The sequence below is a fragment of the Myotis daubentonii genome, chromosome 14 (assembly GCF_963259705.1).
Source record: "Myotis daubentonii chromosome 14, mMyoDau2.1, whole genome shotgun sequence".
In the NCBI taxonomy this organism is placed as follows: domain Eukaryota; kingdom Metazoa; phylum Chordata; class Mammalia; order Chiroptera; family Vespertilionidae; genus Myotis; species Myotis daubentonii.
Window position 1 is genome coordinate 58,275,629 of NC_081853.1, and position 17,034 is coordinate 58,292,662.

The 17,034-nt window shown below is 67.3% G+C and overlaps 2 protein-coding genes across 3 annotated transcripts; both read left to right on the plus strand.

Moving 5' to 3' along the window:
* Window positions 1–1,286: 1,286 nt before the first annotated feature.
* On the plus strand, window positions 1,287–4,084 carry LOC132215502 (uncharacterized). The gene is made up of 7 exons (XM_059663782.1): window positions 1,287–1,404; window positions 1,587–1,718; window positions 2,646–2,835; window positions 2,912–3,053; window positions 3,232–3,431; window positions 3,562–3,715; window positions 3,893–4,084. The coding sequence occupies exons 1-7, from the start codon at window positions 1,287–1,289 to the stop codon at window positions 4,082–4,084; spliced, it is 1,128 nt and encodes a 375-aa protein (XP_059519765.1).
* Window positions 4,085–5,173: 1,089 nt separating this feature from the next.
* LAMB2 (laminin subunit beta 2) lies at window positions 5,174–16,931 on the plus strand. 2 transcript variants are annotated; one of them, XM_059664757.1, is made up of 33 exons: window positions 5,174–5,294; window positions 5,369–5,454; window positions 5,568–5,740; window positions 5,829–5,964; window positions 6,042–6,115; window positions 6,471–6,659; window positions 6,749–6,812; window positions 6,990–7,192; window positions 7,287–7,407; window positions 7,675–7,863; window positions 8,057–8,236; window positions 8,356–8,468; window positions 8,687–8,766; window positions 8,855–8,987; window positions 9,121–9,279; window positions 9,351–9,478; window positions 11,758–11,878; window positions 12,060–12,252; window positions 12,326–12,469; window positions 12,664–12,895; window positions 12,966–13,129; window positions 13,206–13,430; window positions 13,516–13,733; window positions 13,841–13,937; window positions 14,026–14,398; window positions 14,492–14,676; window positions 14,745–14,986; window positions 15,060–15,408; window positions 15,737–15,944; window positions 16,021–16,162; window positions 16,250–16,426; window positions 16,514–16,673; window positions 16,754–16,931. In XM_059664757.1, the coding sequence occupies exons 2-33, from the start codon at window positions 5,370–5,372 to the stop codon at window positions 16,888–16,890; spliced, it is 5,394 nt and encodes a 1,797-aa protein (XP_059520740.1). In that variant the 5' UTR covers window positions 5,174–5,294; window position 5,369; the 3' UTR covers window positions 16,891–16,931. The 2 variants fall into 2 exon arrangements, with proteins under 2 accessions (XP_059520740.1, XP_059520742.1); XM_059664759.1 differs by having other exon boundaries at window positions 9,124–9,279.
* The last annotated feature ends 103 nt before the right edge of the window (window positions 16,932–17,034 follow it).

Genomic DNA, 17,034 nt, shown 5'->3' on the forward strand with positions numbered 1-17,034 from the left:
CCGGGGCTGCTCCTGGAGGCGGGCGAAGCTGGTGCTGCCCCGACCTGCCTGACCCTGTGTCTCCCCCACAGCCTGTGCCTGCGACCCTCAGGGCTCCCTCTCACCCGCTGCGACCCCTACACAGGGCCTGCCTCTCGCCCGCTGCGACCCCTACACAGGGCCTGCCTCTCGCCCGCTGCGACCCCTACACAGGGGCTGCCTCTGCAGAGTGGGCATCTCTGGGCGGAGCTGCCAGGCGTGTGCCCCTGGCTCCCGAGGTGCCTTCCCACACTGCTCGCCCTGCCCGGCCTGTTTCACCTCCTGAGACCAGCACCTGGCTCTGCTCCGGCTGCGGCTGGAGGCTGTGGCCCAGAAGGGGGCTGCCCTACGCCAGGGGACGCCTGGCTGGGATGCTAGGGGTCCGGGCGGACCCCAGCCGGCCCTGGAGCGGGTCCTCCAGCTGGCACAGATGCTCCTGGAATCTCCTGTATCCACGGCGGGGGCCCTGCGGCCGCTGACAGCGTGCACAGCTGGACTCAGGCAAGGGGTCGGGGTCAGCAGGGGAAGGGTCTCCAGCGAGGCGCCCAGGGTCAGGGGTCCTGCCGACCACAGGCTGGCCTGTGGGGGCCCTGGGTCTGGGAGTCGGGGGCTTCCCGAGTGAGGGTCGTGGGGAGGACCTCGTCAGCCATGCTGGTGCTTGTCCTCCCGCAGGCAGGACAGAAGTGGCTGCACTGGCCCAGACGCTGTGGGCCCCGGGACAGGCTGTGGCCGAAAGTGAGCCCTGGCTTAGGAGGCAGCATGAGCGGCTGGAAGAACTGTGCCGGGAGCTAGGCTGTGTCAAGGGCGTGGCCCGGCCCAAGGGGGCCCCAGGAGTCCAAGGTGAGGCCAGCTGGGCAGGTGTGTGGACAGCAGGTGCCCTTGCCCGTGTGGCGCTAAGCCACCCTCCGTCCCTCCCTCCCGTCCTCTGCAGAGGCTGCGGCCCAGGCCTCCGCAGCTGCCCTGCTTTCCCAGGAGGCCGTGCGTGGGGCCCAGGTGGTGGCCACTCTTGGAGGACCGGACGGCATCCTGGGACAGGCCCGCGAGGCCCGGCGGGGGACAGAGCGGCTCTGCGGGGCAGGGGCCAGCCTAGGGGCCCAGCTGAGTGGGAGCTGAAACTGAAGGGCTGGCCGACCAGGTCCGATGCTGCACCCACCGCCCCTGAGACTCCTGTCACCGCTGGAGTGGGGGTGGGGGGGTGGGTCCCGGGGGGCTGGCCAAGCCCAGGCCCCCTCCTAGGGGTGCCCTGGGAGAGGCCGGGGGAGTCTGGGATGAGCCTCGTGGATCTCCTGTCTGTCGGCAGGAATGCAGGGGCCCGGGCCCTGGGCTGGCCTGTGTTCCTGTGCCCTGCGCCGTGCCCCCGTGCCCTGGGACTCTGCCTGCTGCCGGGTGGGCTCTGGCCATCTCCCGCCACACCTCCTCTAGCCGGCACCGAGCCGGCGGCGCAGCAGTGGCAACTGGTACAGAGCTATAGGGGCCCTGGGGTGGGGTGGGGGGACGGGGGAGCACAGCCTGGCCCTCGAGTGACAGGGGACACGTTTCACCTCCAACCGCCCCTACCCGCTGCGCAGCACATCCAGGCCACAGCAAGCTCCACGGGAATCCAGGCCGGGAGACGTGGCATCCTGCAAGGGGTGCCTGGGGTGTGGGCACCCTGGCCCCTGTGCCGGCAACTGTGCATAGGATCCAGCGTTTCCTCTTGGGTACATGTCTGCTTGTGCGTCTGTTCCCAGCCGAGGGCAAGGCAGGGGCGTTCAGGTCACTGCTGTGACACTCCTTCCAGAATGAGGACTACCCAGAGGGCTGAGGCTGACGGGTCGGGTGGGGCAGGGGTGAGGGGGGCAGGGGTGAGGGAGGCAGGGGTGAGGTAGGCAGGGGTGAGGTGGGCAGGGGTGAGGGGGTAGGGGATGCTGGGGATGCTGACGGCTGGCTGTGGGTCTGGGGAGCTGATGGAGTGCTTGTCAGTGTTCATGGTGTGACTGACCCCACCACCGCAGATGGCAGTCTACCTACCATCTGTTTATTATTATTTTAAATTATCATTATTATTATTATTTTATATATTTTATTGATTTTTTACAGAGAGGAAGGGAGAGAGATAGAGAGTTAGAAACATCTATGAGAGAGAAACATCGATCAGCTGCCTCCTGCACACCTCCTACTGGGGATGTGCCTGCAACCAAGGTACATGCCCTTGACCGGAATTGAACCTGGGACCCTTTAGTCTGCAGGCTGACACTCTATCCACTGAGCCAAACTGGCTAGGGCTATTATTTTTATTTTTTATTGATTTCAGAGAGAAAGGGAGAGGGGGAGAGAGATGACATCAATGATGGGAGAAAATCATTGATCGGTTGCCCCCTGGACGCCCCACACTGGGGATGGAGCCCCCAACCCAGGCCTGTGCCCTGACCTCCGGGTTCATAGGTCGACGGTCAACCACTGAGCCACCCACGGGGATACCTGCCATGTAACAACTGATTCACAACATTCCCGCAAATGTCATACTTGCCTGTTGCGAGCCTCTAGCATACCGTGCAGTCATGTCAGAGCCCGTGAGATGTTGGGGTCAGGGTCCGTGGGGTCAGGGATCAGAGTTCACAACCAACACCCCCACACCGCCTCCACAGATGAAGGTGCAGGTGCTGCGAGTGTGGAGCTGGCGGCACGGCGAGGGCTGGCAGTGCCCCGCCGCCAGGGTGAGGCCGTGGGCATCGCCCTCCTGCTGGATCAGGCCCAGAGGGCCCTCCCTGCACCGGGCGCTGGAGGCCAGGAGCTGCCCACGGCTGGCCGTGTCCTCCACCAGGCACAGCAGACCAGGTGAAGGGCCAGGAGCTGGAGGTGGCGGCCAGAGGGTGGGGGGAAGGGCTGCCCTCTGATCACCCGCACCTTTCAGGGAAGGTACCGCCAGGGCCCAGGGCCGAGCGCAGGGCGTTCAGGGGGTGCTGGCTGAGGCGGGAGCTCACACCAGGGCTGCAGAGCAAGGGCTGCAGGCGGCCAGACGGACACTTGGAGGCCCGGAGGCCAGTGTACAAAAGGTGATACCCCACTGTACCCCTCGGCACCTCTTGTTCAGGGGCCACTGGTCCCATCGTCCCCCCGAGGTCCTTGACCCACATGATACCATGAAGCTACCAAACACCCTGACCATGTGAACACTCCACTGAGTTGCTGCCCTGCTGTGACCTCCCTGTGACCCCCTGACCTTTGCCCCAGGTGGCGGGGCGCCTGGCCCAGATGATACTGGCAGCGGATGTGACCCCGGACCCGGGGCTTCTGTCCAGTGCAGCTGTGGCTCTCAGGACCCGTGTGGCCCTGTGCCAGCAGCAGGCCCAGGAGGCAGAAGAGCAGGCAGCACATGCCCTGGGCTTGGCTGGGGGCCTGGGCAAGGTGAGACGGGAGCAGTGGACATTGGGGTGTCAGGGATGCCCGGCACAGTGTGAAGTGGGGTTTGGGCTGGGACTGGGCTTTGCTGGGCTGAGGTGGGGTCTCAGCTCTAAAACCCCCGCGCCCCGGGGATGGGGGCGGCCGTGCGTCTGGGTCCAGGTCGGGGGGGTCAGGTCTGGCCCTGCTCCAGGAGCTGCAGGCGGCCCGGGCAGGTGTGGTGGAGTTGCAGGAGGGCAGGCGCAGCCGGCTGGCCACAGTGCGGGACGCAGCGGAGAGGGTGCAGCGGACACGCCGAGGCCCAGGAGCTGCTGAGGTGGGTGCAGGCCCGCTGGAGCCACCTGGAGGGTGCTGTCGGGCCGCCCTGGGTGGGCTGGGGTGGAGTCAGGGTCAGATTCATCTAGTGATGAGGGCTGGGTCAAAGTTCAGAACAGGAGGTCAAATGTAGGTCAGGGTTAGAACTTTTAGGGCCGGGGGGTCAGGGTCATGGCAGAGCCGGGCAGAGCGGGAGACTAGGGCCAGCGCCCCTGGCTCAGGGGACCCGTCCCCGGGGCTGGAGCGCCGCCTGGTGCAGAATGAGCAGACCCTGGGCAAGAGGGTGGCCACGCTGTGGGCCCTGGGGCGGCGGGCAGCAGCACTGCTGGGGCACCTGCGGCTGCCGGCCACCGCCCACGCCACCTGCTGACGGCCTCCTGGATGCCAAGGGGGGGCTCTGGGCCTGCCAGGGGGACTCAAGGGGCTGCAGACACCACTGGGTGACCCTCATGTGACCCCTGATGTCCTCGGCGGCCCTCTGCCCGGGAGAAACCTGAGAGACCATGGAAAATCCCCGAGGCCATCGAGGCCCCTGCCCCTGACCGATCCGTGGTCACCTTAGTGTCCCCAGCCCCCAGGTTGGCTTTGGGGATGCTGGGAGGTGGGAGACCCCTGCTCCAGACTGACTGGCCTCCAGCCCAGACTCTCCTGGGAAAGCCTGGGGGTCCCCCGGAGAACCCCAGCTTTCTTTCCTGGACCCCCAGCTCCAGGTGTTCTCCCGGGCCCCTGACCCCTGGCTCCCGGCTCCTCCCCATCTGGCCCCTCAGAGTCCCAGGGAGCTGAGGTCCCAGTCCCGGTCCCTGGAGCCTGGGTGGGGCAGCTCGCAGCGCATTCCAGCCGAATTCAGCTCCTGGCAAGCTGGAAGGTCCGGAGCGGACGCGCGGCCATAAGATCTGGACCGCTCGCTGCCTCTCTGGTCGGGTCGGTCCGTTGTGGCCACCCAGCGCCCATTTCCATGCGACGGAGACTGCACTTCCCGTGCGACCTGCTTTAGTGGCCAGGGAGCCGGAGGCCCTGGACCCAGCGGCCTCTCCCCCACCCGCCCCCTCCAGCCAGCATCCTAAGCTGCCCACCTTCCTGAACCGGGGGCTGGACGCCCTCCCGCTCTCGGTGGATGCTGGAGCCCTGGGTCCCAAGGCCTAGTTGCTGTTGACCTCCACCTAGGTGGCCATGACCCTGCGGACAAAGGCCAGGTTCCAGGGGCCGTTTGAAGTCTCACAGACCAGACTCCGAGCCTTGGCTCGCGCCGTGGCCCTCGGTGCGCCCCCTGACCATGGTCGCCTAAAGCCCCCAGCCCCCCTCTTCCCCCTTGCTCTGCCGAGGTCTGGGCATCAGGACTCAATAAAAATTGCAGCTGAGCTGACCTGGGCCTGGTTTCTAGAATGAGGGTCCTTTTCAGAGTGGGGGCGGGCGGGGGCGGGAACCTCTGCACGGGGTTGCGATCCTGCCCGAGATCCGCTCCATGCTTTCCTTCCTGCCGTGGTTCCCAACTTTGCTCAAAGTCGCCAGACTCCCAGCCCAGTGGAGGGACCGCCGGACCTGACCGAGTGGACACTCAGCCGCGGACCCTCTCGGGCAGGGTCAGCAGGGACCTCGGGGGAGGGGGCGGGCGGCTCGGCCCCAGACCTCTCACACCGACGCCCCTGCTCCCCAGGATGGAGTGGGCCGCAGGGAACCGAGGCGGGGACCCGCGGGGACAGCCGGGGCCCTGGGAGCTCGGCGTGGGCCTGCTGCTGGGCGGTGAGAGGCCGGCGAAGGCTGGGGATTTGGGGATGGGATGGCGGGGCTGGGGGAGCCAGCCCTGGGGCCACCGCCGGGGGAGCACCGTGCAACAGGCTGCCCCCTGTTCCCAGTGCTGGCCACCTCCCTGGCCCAGGCCCCAGTCCCAGACGTGCCGGGCTGCTCTCGGGGCAGCTGCTACCCTGCCACGGGGGACCTGCTGGTGGGCCGCGCGGACCGGCTGACGGCCTCCTCCACCTGCGGCTTGCACGGCCCCCAGCCCTACTGCATCGTCAGTCACCTGCAGGTGCCGCGGGGGTTGGGCTGGGGCCCGAGTCCCTGTGGGGCCGGCATCGGTGAGACCCTGACCCTGACCCCGACCCGACCCGACCCAGGACGAGAAGAAGTGCTTCCTGTGCGACTCCCGGCGGCCCTACTCCGCCAGAGACAACCCGGACAGCCACCGCATCCAGAACGTGGTGACCAGCTTTGCCCCGCAGCGCCGGGCCGCCTGGTGGCAGTCAGAGAATGGTGAGGCCACGGGCGGGCACGGGCGGGCAGGGCTGCCCACCAGCAGCCTTGGCCCCTGACCTCTGCCTCCTGCCCAGGTGTCCCTGCGGTCACCATCCAGCTGGACTTGGAGGCTGAGTTCCATTTCACACACCTCATCATGACGTTCAAGGTGCCGGCATGCCAGGGAGCGGGCTCCCCCCCTGCTGGGCTCGCCTTTGCCCCTCAGCCCCAGCCCCAGCCCCAGCCCCACCCCCGTGAGCTCAGATGCTGGGCTCTGGCCGCATGGGAGGCGCCTTCGTCTCACACCTTCCATTGCCTTCCGCCGCCATGCTGCCCTGACCCCAGGCTGGGCCTGGCGCTGCCTCCCTGGGCCCCACGGCCCCTGAGCCGACCCCCTCGAGGTGGTTACCCTCCCTGGTCTTCTGTGGGCTGCTTGAGGGCAGGGCCCAGTCGGGCAGAGCTCTTGATGGGCCTGGGCTGGACCCGGGTCCTGGGGCCCTCTGATCAGCCATCCCCGCCCCCAGACGTTCCGCCCGGCCGCCATGCTGGTGGAGCGCTCAGCAGACTTCGGACGCACCTGGCACGTGTACCGGTATTTCTCCTATGACTGTGCAGCCGACTTCCCGGGCGTCCCGCTGGCCCCCCCAAGGCACTGGGATGACGTCGTCTGTGAGTCACGCTACGCGGAGATCGAGCCATCCACTGAAGGCGAGGTGCGGGGTCCGGCTGGCACCGGGAGGGGCGCCGGGAGGGGGACGGGTCCGGGGCAGGTCCGGCCTCCGCTGACTCCGCGCCCCTCCAGGTCATCTACCGAGTGCTGGACCCTGCCATCCCCATCCCAGACCCCTACAGCCCGCGGATCCAGAGTGAGTATCTGGCTGGGGGCTATTTGGGGCCTCGGTAGCTATTTTGGGCGCTTCCTGGGCAGGTGCCAGGTCAGATTTAGCTCCTAGCACAGCAGACAGGAGGTCTCCCAAGGTGACCTTGGCTGCCGCCCCTGGGGAAGCCTGCCTGGCCAGCTGGTCCCGCCCTTCCCCACTCAGACCTGCTGAAGATCACCAACCTGCGGGTGAACCTGACACGGCTGCACACGCTGGGCGACAACCTGCTGGATCCGCGGCGCGAGATCCGGGAGAAGTACTACTACGCCCTCTACGAGCTGGTTGTGCGCGGCAACTGCTTCTGCTACGGACACGCCTCGCAGTGTGCGCCCGCCCCAGGGGCACAGGCCCACACGGAGGGCATGGTGAGGGGCTCCGCTGGCTGGGGGCGGGGCGGGGGGCAGGGCAGCTGCGGGCACGGCTGGACAGTGCTGACCGCGTGCCCGGCCTCCCTCCTAGGTCCATGGCGCCTGCACCTGCAAACACAATACGCGTGGCCTCAACTGTGAGCAGTGCCAGGACTTCTACCACGACCTGCCCTGGCGTCCAGCCGAGGAGGGCCGCAGTCATGCCTGCAAGAGTGAGTGAAAGCCTGGCCGCTGTGCCTGGTACACCCCAGAGCTGACGGGCAAGCCCGGAACGCCCAGGCTGTGTCCGAGGGCACCCGGGCCTCGATGCCCCGAGGACTCCCTCGCCCCCCTGACCGTCTGCTCTGGGCAGGGGCCCAGTGTGGTGCTCCTCCGCCCCTGGCCTTGGGCGGGACCTGAGGTGGCACTAAGGCCTCTTCTGCCCCTCACACGTGGGACATGGTCCCTCAAGAGGCCTGCCCTCTCCTCCCTCCCCCAAGAGTGCGAGTGCCACGGGCACACCCGCAGCTGCCACTTTGACATGGCCGTGTACCTGGCATCTGGCAACGTGAGTGGAGGCGTGTGCGACGGGTGTCAGCACAACACCGCTGGGCGCCACTGTGAGCTCTGCCAGCCCTTCTTCCACCGGGACCCCGCCAAGGACCTGCGGGACCCGGCCGCCTGCCGCCGTGAGGCTGGGCCTGAGCGGGGAGGCTGGGACCGGAGCCGGGTGGGAGCCGGGGAGCTGGGCCGCTGTCAGGTGGCAGGGATGGGGGCGCCTAGGGTGAAGCCAGACTGGGAGTCGGGTGGGGGCCGGGAGGTGGAAGATGACGGGTGCTGGGCTGGTTTGGCGGGGGTGACCTGGCCCTCCTGTGCCCTCAGCCTGTGATTGTGACCCCATGGGCTCCCGAGACGGCGGTCGCTGCGATCCCCACGACGACCCTGCTCTCGGGCTGGTCTCGGGCCAGTGTCGCTGCAAAGACCACGTGGTGGGCCCCCGCTGCCAGCAGTGCCGTGACGGCTACTTCGGGCTCAGTGCCAGCGACCCCATGGGCTGCCAGCGTACGTGCTCCCCGCCCAGCTCATGCTGACCTTAACCCTTGACCTCTGACTCTTGACCCCCCTGAACACACAGTGCTCCCCAGCTCCCCAGAGCGCTGACGGGTCTCCTTCCCCTGCAGGGTGTCAGTGTGATGCCCGGGGCACGGTGCCTGGGGCCACCCCGTGTGACCCCAAGAGTGGAACCTGTTTCTGCAAGCGCCTGGTGACCGGACACGGCTGCACCCGCTGCCTGGTGCGCCTGAGGGGCGGGGGCGGGGCTCAGCACTCACTCGGCCGCAGAGCAAGGGTGCAGGGGTGGCGTCCAGGCCCCACAGGGGTGCTGAGAGCTGACGGTCCCGTCCTGGCTGAGAGGCAGGTCGGGGAGGCAAGGGCAGGGGCTGAGCCATCACTGGAATCCTGGTGGGTGGCGAGGGGGTCTGTTTGTGGCCCCAGCAACCTCCTCTCCCCCAGCCTGGCCACTGGGGCCTGAGCCACGACATGCTTGGCTGCCGTCCCTGTGACTGCGACGTGGGCGGTGCCGTGGATCCTCAGTGAGTGCCGGCTAAGGGGCTGGGAGGGGGGGAACGCGGGGGGGGGGGGGCGGGCAGGGTCACCCGTCACTCATGGCTGTGCTCGTAGGTGCAACGAGGCCACGGGCCAGTGCCGCTGCCGCCCCCACATGGTGGGGCGCCGCTGTGACCAGGTGCAATCTGGCTACTTCCGGCCCTTCCTGGACCACATGACGCTGGAGGCCGAGGAGGCAGGAGGCCAGGTGGGGGGCAGTGGTGGAGGGAGGACACGGAGAGGCAGGGGGACGCTGGCGCCGTGTGTGGGCAGCGCTTGCGCACGTGGGGGCTGGGCGACAGGCTGTGGCGGAAGAGGGAGCCCCACAGCCGCGTCTCCAGCAGGTGGCTGTGGTGGAGCGCCTGGCCGTCCCCGGGGGAGCCCCGTCCTGGACAGGCCTGGGCGTCGCCAGGCTGCAGGCAGGCCAGGCGCTGGACTTCCTCGTGACCTCCGTGCCCAGAGCCATGGACTACGACCTGCTGCTGCGCCTGGAGCCCCAGGTCAGACCCGTGGCACTGCCCGGAGCTGCGCCTCGCGGGAGGGGCACCTCCTTCACTGTCCTGTCCCCCAGGTCCCCGAGCAGTGGGCGGAGCTCGAGATGGCCGTGCAGCGCCCGGGGCCCGTGTCTGCTCACAGCCCCTGTGGGCATGTGTTGCCCAAGGATGACCGCATCTCAGGGACACTGCAACCGGACGCCAGGTGAGGGCCCGAGGGCAGCCCCTGCGAGGGCTGGAGGCCGGCCCCCCGCCCCCCGCGGGGCACCTGAGCAGCCCCCACTACCCTTCGCGTGCCCCTCCTGAGCGCTGTGCCAGGCGCTGTGGGGCACGGCCCCGGTCAGAGGAAGGAAGTGGGCAGAACAAAGTCAGCTCTCCCTGTGCGCGGGGCGCTCAGTCCCTGCGGCCGAGACAGGGATGCAGGGAAGCCGTTCACCCAGCGGGGACGCCCCCGGGAAGGGACACAGCACCCGCGGCTGCGCCTGAGCTGGTTACCGGCTCCTTACATTTTGTTGGTTTTTCGTTTGTTTGTTTGTTTTATATATTTTATTGGTTTCAGAGAGGAAGGGAGAGGGAGAGAGAGAAACATCAATGATGAGAGAGAATCATGGGTCGGCTGCCTCCTGCACGCCCCGCACTGGGGATCGAGCCCACAACCCAGGCGTGTGCCCTGGACCGGAATCGAACCCGGGACCCTTCGGTCCGCAGGCCGACGCCAGGGCTGTCTTGTTACATTTTGGTTGGTGTTTGTTTCATGTCTACTTTTTCATCACTTCTTTTTAGACATTTTGTCATGTAAATATTCAAATAGACACCGAAGCAGAGAGAATGGCATAATGAACCTGCCTGAGCCCTTATAGACATTTTGCCAGCCGTGACTTGTGCTGCACAAAGACCCCCCGGCTGCTGAGTGGAGAAGAGACGTAGGGGCGCGGTGGAAGCTGGGAGGCGCTGGGGGCTGTTGGGTTGGCTGAGTGGCAGGGGTTGGACAGAGGCGTAGCAGTCGAGGTGGCCAGAAGAGCAAGGCTGCAGAGGGTTCGAGCGGCAGAGCCGAAGGCTTACCATGTGGGGGAGGGGTGGAAGGTGGAAGGTGGAAGGTGGCTCTGGGCTTTGGGTTTGGGCCTCGGGATGGGGATGGGTTGTTTACTGAGGCGCAGACATGGGAGGAGCAGTTCTGAGATCTCAGACACCGGCACTAGGCCAGGGGTGGTTGGGTTTCGGTTTCTGGAGTTACTGGGAGAGCTGAAGTTGGAGGTATGCATTTGGACATGTCACTAAACCCACCAGCGTGGCTCAGTGGTTAAGCATGACCTATGAGGCAGGAGGTCATGGTTCGACTCCCAGTCAGGGCACATGCCCGGGTTGTAAGCTCGATCCCCAGTGTGGGGTGTGCAGGAGGCAGCCAGTCGACGATTCTCTCTCATCACTGACGTTTTTTTCTCTCTCTCTCTCTCCCTCTCCTTCCTCTCTGAAATCAATAAAAAAAATTTTATTTAAGAAAAAAGAAGAGATGGGTTTAGATCAGCCGTGGGCAAACTACGGCCCGCGGGCCGGATCCGGCCCGTTTGAAATGAATAAAACTAAAAAAAAAAAAGACCGTACCCTTTTATGTAATGATGTTTACTTTGAATTTCTATTAGTTCACACAAACACTCCATCCATGCTTTTGTTCCGGCCCTCCGGTCCAGTTTAAGAACCCATTGTGGCCCTCGAGTCAAAACGTTTGCCCACCCCTGGTTTAGATGAACCCACCAGAGGAAGGCAGGAAGCCCGGAGCCAGGCTTTGGGGGACCCTCGTGTCAGGCAGCAGCGGAGGAGCTGGGGAGGAGGGGGGTCAGGAGTGAGGCAGGTCCTGGGCAGGGCGAGGAGAGCCTGTCTGGGAGGAAGGGGCGCTGACCTCATCGCTGCTGAATGTGAGCAGATAAGATGCAGCAGGGGCTGTGGGCTTGGCTCCCGGAGGTCATTGGTGACCTGCCTCGTGCCTGGGAGAAGGCCTGTTGGGACAGAAACCCCACTGGAATGGGAGGCTAGAGCGTGGAGGCAGGACTGTAGCAAAATTTCAGGAATTTGTTGGGCAGGAGAGCAAAGACATGCACCAGCTGGGGGGACACCAGGGGTGCAGGAGGGCTGCAGGGGCAGAAGGGCCCTGGCGTGGTTTGCTGCTGGAGGGGGTGACCCAGGAGAGAGGGGCGAGGGGAAGTGATGCCGTCTTGGTGAAGAAGAGCAGAGGTTGGTGGTGGAGGTCAAGGTCAGAGCAAGTGTGAAGAGGCCACTGGGGGCTGTGGGGCCGTAGGGGTGCTTCTCGCGAGACCGCTCGGCGCAGGCGTGTGACCCCAGCGAGAAAGATATGCGGGATCCTGGTCGGGCTGCCCAGCTGTCTGCTGGCCTGGGCAGTGGTCGGCTGCTCTGTGTGTGGGGGGGAGGGCCCAGGGTGGTGGGTATAGGACCCTGGGTGACTCCCATGCCTGACCTCCGTGCCCCCAGGTCCGTGGTGCTGCCCAGGCCTGTCTGCCTGGAGCCTGGCGTCTCGTACAAGCTGCAGCTGAAGCTGCTGAGAACAGGGGGGCGCGCCCAGCCCGAGCCCCCCAGCCTGCTCATTGACTCGGTGAGCAGTCCCCTCCCCACCGACCAAGATGGCCAGGCCCCGTGGGAGGGACCCGGCGTGGTGGCTGGATGGGAGCAGTCGGGCAGAAGAGGCGGCCAGTGCGGTGCCACCTCAGTGATTGGCAGGCGGTACCCTTATGGCCCTGGGTCCCAGCCTCACCCTGCCCTGCCCACCTCCGCAGCTGGTGCTGCTGCCCCGGGTCCTGGTGCTGGAGATGTTCAGTGGGGGAGACGCGGCGGCGCTGGAGCGCCGGGCCACCTTCGAGCGCTACCGCTGCCATGAGGAGGGCCTGGTGCCCAGCAAGTCCCCCCCCTCGGAGGCCTGCGCCCCGCTCCTGCTCAGCCTGTCTGCCCTGCTCTACAACGGCGCCCTGCGTGAGTGTCGGTGGTGGTGGGGGGGTGCAGGTGGGGGGCCTGTCTGACTCGGCCCTGCACCCCCTCCCCACAGCCTGCCAGTGCGACCCCCAGGGCTCGCTGAGTTCTGAGTGCAACCCCCACGGGGGCCAGTGCCGGTGCAAGCCGGGCGTGGTGGGCCGCCGCTGCGCCCGCTGCGCCCCTGGCTACTACGGCTTTGGCCCCGCCGGCTGTCAAGGTACCTCCCTGCCCCTTCCCAGGACCCACAGTTCAGCCCGTCCTGGCTCTCCCTCTCCCTTCCTCCCCTCTGCAGCGGAGCCCAAGCGCTCAGCCCTGGGCCGCCTGCCCGCAGTCCTCTGCATCCCCTGACCGCCCCACCCGCCCCCGCCCAGACGCCCCTGCCCCTCGGGCTCAGCCCTGCCTTGCCCCCAGCCTGCCAGTGCAGCCCGGAGGGGTCGCTCAGCGGCCTGTGTGAAGGCGCCAGCGGGCAGTGCCCCTGCCGAGCCGGGGCCTTCGGGCTTCGCTGCGACCGCTGCCAGCACGGCCAGTGGGGGTTCCCTAGCTGCCGGCCGTGCGTGTGCAACGGGCACGCAGACGAGTGCGACACCCGCACGGGCGCGTGCCTGGGCTGCCGGGACCACACGGGGGGTGACCACTGCGAAAGGTGAGCCGGAGCAGCCCCGGGGCGGGCGGCGGGCTGCGCAGGAACGACAGCCCCCCTGCCCCCCACGCAGGTGCATCGCGGGCTTCCACGGGGACCCTCGGCTGCCACACGGGGGCCAGTGCCGGCCCTGCCCCTGCCCCGAAGCCCCTGGGAGCCAGCGGCACTTCGCGACTTCGTGCCACCGGGACGGGCACTCCCAGCAGATCGTGTGCCACTGCAGGGCGGGCTACGCGGGTGAGTGGGTGCGGTGCAGGCGCGGGCCAGTGAGGCAGCTGGGCAGGACACTCACGCATCCCCTCACTGTGGGCAGGGCTGCGGTGCGAGGCTTGTGCCCCTGGGCACTTTGGGGACCCATCCAGGCCTGGTGGCAGGTGCCAGCCATGTGAGTGCAGCGGGAACATTGACCCCACGGACCCTGACGCCTGTGACCCCCACACGGGGCAGTGCCTGCGCTGCCTACACCACACGGAGGGCCCACGCTGTGCCCACTGCCAGCCTGGCTTCCATGGGCAGGCTGCCCAGCAGAGCTGTCGCCGTGAGTGTGGGATGGGCAGAGGTGGCCGGGGGGGGGGGGTCGTTGCCCAGGCTCCCCTGACTACTGTCCATCTTGGCTGGCACAGGCTGCATCTGCAACCCGCTGGGCACAGATCCCCAGCAGTGCCCGTCAACGGACCGGTGCCACTGTGACCCAAGCAGTGGGCAGTGCCCATGCCTCCCCAATGTCCAGGGCGCGAGCTGTGACCGCTGTGCCCCCAACTTCTGGAATCTGACCAGTGGCCGTGGCTGCCAGCCCTGTGCCTGCCACCCCAGTCGAGCCACAGGCCCCACCTGCAATGAGGTACGGGACCTCCTGTGGCTCCTGGGTGGTGGGACCAGCCGTCCGCCTCAGGTCTCCAGGGCTCAGCCTCTGGTTGAGGCTCTGACCGCGGCCCTGCCCCACTCTAGTTCACAGGGCAGTGCCACTGCCGAGCCGGCTTCGGCGGGCGGACCTGTTCTGAGTGCCAGGAGCTTCACTGGGGAGACCCTGGGTTGCAGTGCCGCGGTGAGGGGGCCACTGGGTCCGGGTGGATGGGGGCCTGCCCAGATGCCCGCCGGCGCCTGATAACCCTGTGGTCCGCCCTCTCCTGCAGCCTGCGATTGTGACCCTCGTGGGATCGACACGCCTCAGTGTCATCGTGCCACGGGCCACTGCAGCTGCCGGCCGGGGGTGTCTGGCGTGCGCTGTGACCAGTGTGCCCGGGGCTTCTCGGGGGTCTTTCCTGCCTGCCACCCCTGCCACGCATGCTTTGGGGACTGGGACCGCGTGGTGCAGGACCTGGTTGCCCGTACCCGGCGCCTGGAGCAGAGGGCGAAGGAGCTGCAGCAGACGGGTGTGCTGGGCGCCTTTGAGGGCAGCTTCCGGCACATACAGGAGAAGCTGGCCACCGTGCAGGGCATCGTGCTTGCCCGCAACACCTCGGCCGCCTCCACTGCACGGCTCCTGGAGGCCACGGAGGAGCTGCGGTGCGGATGGGCCCAGATAGGTGGTGGGAGGGGCAGCGGCCCAGGGGACCGGGCCTGAAGCCTCCGCAAACCCCTCCTTCCCCTCTGGCACAGGCGTCAGATCGGGGAGGCCACCGAGCAACTGACCCAGCTGGAGACACAGCTGACAGATGTGCAGGATGAGAACTTCAATGCCAACCACGCGCTAAGCAGTCTGGAGCGAGACAGTCTGGCACTTAACCTCACGCTGCGGCAGCTCGACCAGCACCTGGACCTGCTGAAGCACTCCAACTTCCTGGGTGAGTGTGGGCCAGCCGTGCGGGGGCCAGGGCTGACCTTCAGCTGACTCCCGCCTCTGCCCACGTAGGTGCCTATGACAGCATCCGCCGTGCCCACAGCCTGTCCGCAGAGGCAGGGCGCCGTGCCAACGCATCGGCCCTGGCCGTGCCGAGCCCCGTGAGCCACTCCGCCGGCACCCGGCACCGGACGGAGGTGCTGATGGGTGCCCAGAGGGAGGACTTCAACCGCAAGCACATGGCCAACCAGCAGGCACTGGGGGAGCTCTCTGCCCGCGCCCGCGGCCTGAGCCTGACGGGCATAAATGAACTGGTGAGGCGCGAGTGTGAGGTGGGACACGGGCGGCTGCTCCTTCCACGGGCCCTGATTGTCCTGTGCCCGGCAGGTGTGCGGGGCTCCTGGCGATGCTCCCTGTGCTACGAGCCCCTGCGGGGGTGCCGGGTGTCGGGACGAGGACGGGCAGCCCCGCTGTGGGGGCCTCAGCTGCAACGGGGCGGTGGCCATGGCGGATCTGGCGCTGGGCCGGGCCCGGCACACACAGACAGAGCTGCAGCGGGCCCTGGCGGAAGGTGGCGGCATCCTCAGCCAGGTGGCAGAGACCCGTCGGCAGGCAGGCGAGGCCCAGCAGCAGGCCCGGGCGGCCCTGGACAAGGCCAACGCCTCCAGGGGCCAGGTGGAGCAGGCCAACCAGGAGCTGCGCGAGCTCATCCAGAGCGTGAAGGACTTCCTGAGCCGTGAGCCTCCCACGCGGCCCGGCCACGTGGTCGTTTCCCCGTGTCTGTGTTTATACGTGCGTCCCTGGGTTCGTACTTGGGTCGGGGCCTGTGTTCATGATCCTGTGTCTGGCCCCTGAGCCCTTGCCCTTTGTGGCCCTCAAGTCCGTGGCCCCGAGTTGGGGCCCACGTATAGCCCCATGGCCTGCTGGTTGGCCATGTCCTTGTGGTCCCATCCTTCTGCCCATTAGCAAACCCGCAGCCCTCGCGCAGTCCCGAGTCCATCCCCAACACTGGTCCCGTACCCATGCTGGGAAGGTGTCCCTGAGTCCCTGCCTGTGTCTCACAGAGGAGGGGGCCGACCCTGACAGCATCGAGATGGTGGCCACCCGGGTGCTGGAGCTCTCCATCCCAGCGTCACCTGAGCAGATCCAGCACCTGGCTGCCGAGATCGCTGAGCGGGTCCGGAGCCTGGCCGACGTGGACACGATCCTGGAGCGCACTGTGGGAGATGTGCATCGGGCAGAACGGCTGCTGCAGGAGGCGCAGCGGGCACGGTCTGACCCCAACCTTGACCCCCATCCTTGGCACCTGGTCCTGATCCTGCAGGCCCTGATGCCCTCTGTTCCGCAGGAGCCGGGCTGAAGGTGAGAAGCAGAAGGCAGAGACAGTGCAGGCGGCACTGGAGGAGGCCCAGCGGGCACAGGGGGCCGCTCAGGGGGCGATCCAGGGGGCAGTGGTTGATACGCAAGACACGGAACAGACCCTGCACCAGGTGTGGCCCCTGGGGCATCCGCAGGGCGTGGGGCCAGGTGACAGACACGCCTCTGAGATCTGGTTAACCCGAGCCCCCCCACGGCAGGTGCAGGAGAGGATGGCGGGAGCAGAGCAGGCGCTGAGCTCTGCAGGGCAACGGGCTCAGCAACTGAACGGCCTCCTGGAGGCTCTGAAATTGAAACGAGCAGGGAACAGCCTGGCGGCCTCCAGGGCCGAAGAAACAGCAAGCAATGCCCAGGGTCGTGCCAGGGAGGCTGAGCAGGTAGGCTGAGGCAGAGCCCGCCGGGGGGAGGGCAGAGGCTGGGTCTCCACGGGGCCACCACCCTGCCCCTGCCCTCCACACCCCCAGCTGCTGCAGGGCCCACTGGGCGACCAATACCAGACAGTGAAGGCCCTGGCGGAGCGCAAGGCCCAGGGCGTGCTGGCTGCGCAGATGCGCGCAGAGCAGCTGCGGGATGAGGCTCGCGGCTTGTTGCAAGCGGCTCAGGACAAGCTGCAGCGGCTGCAGGGTGAGGACCGACCGGGCGGGCACCGAGCCGGGGTGGGGGCGCGTGGGCGCGGACCTGCGGCTGAGGCCCGCCTCTCTCAGAGCTGGAGGGCACCTACGAGGAGAACGAGCGCGCGCTGGAGGGCAAGGCGGCGCAGCTGGACGGGCTGGAGGCCAGGATGCGCAGCGTGCTCCGCGACATCAACCTGCAGGTCCAGATCTACAACACCTGCCAGTGACCGCCGGTCGGCCAGCCCCCCAATAAACCCTGTGAACCCCCTCGGCCTGGTCTGGACTGATTTGGGGAGGGCGGGGCCTCTGGGCGGGACCTCGGGGCTGCCCCCGGCGGGGCGGGGCGGGGCGGGGCGGGGCGGGGCCAGGGC

What these genes read in the sequence shown, in the direction of transcription:
- LOC132215502 (XM_059663782.1), top strand. Translation starts at nt 1,287, where the DNA reads ATGAGCCTCGTGGATCTCCTGTCTGTCGGCAGGAATGCAGGGGCCCGG. An exon ending in CGGGAGCAGTGGACATTGGG is followed by an intron (nt 3,432 to 3,561) that starts GTGTCAGGGATG and finishes GTCTGGGTCCAG; the next exon opens with GTCGGGGGGGTCAGGTCTGG. An exon ending in GAGGCCCAGGAGCTGCTGAG is followed by an intron (nt 3,716 to 3,892) that starts GTGGGTGCAGGC and finishes GGGTCATGGCAG; the next exon opens with AGCCGGGCAGAGCGGGAGAC.
- LAMB2 (XM_059664757.1), top strand. Translation starts at nt 5,370, where the DNA reads ATGGAGTGGGCCGCAGGGAACCGAGGCGGGGACCCGCGGGGACAGCCG. An exon ending in TGGCCCCGCCGGCTGTCAAG is followed by an intron (nt 12,470 to 12,663) that starts GTACCTCCCTGC and finishes CCTTGCCCCCAG; the next exon opens with CCTGCCAGTGCAGCCCGGAG. An exon ending in TGACGGGCATAAATGAACTG is followed by an intron (nt 14,987 to 15,059) that starts GTGAGGCGCGAG and finishes TGTGCCCGGCAG; the next exon opens with GTGTGCGGGGCTCCTGGCGA.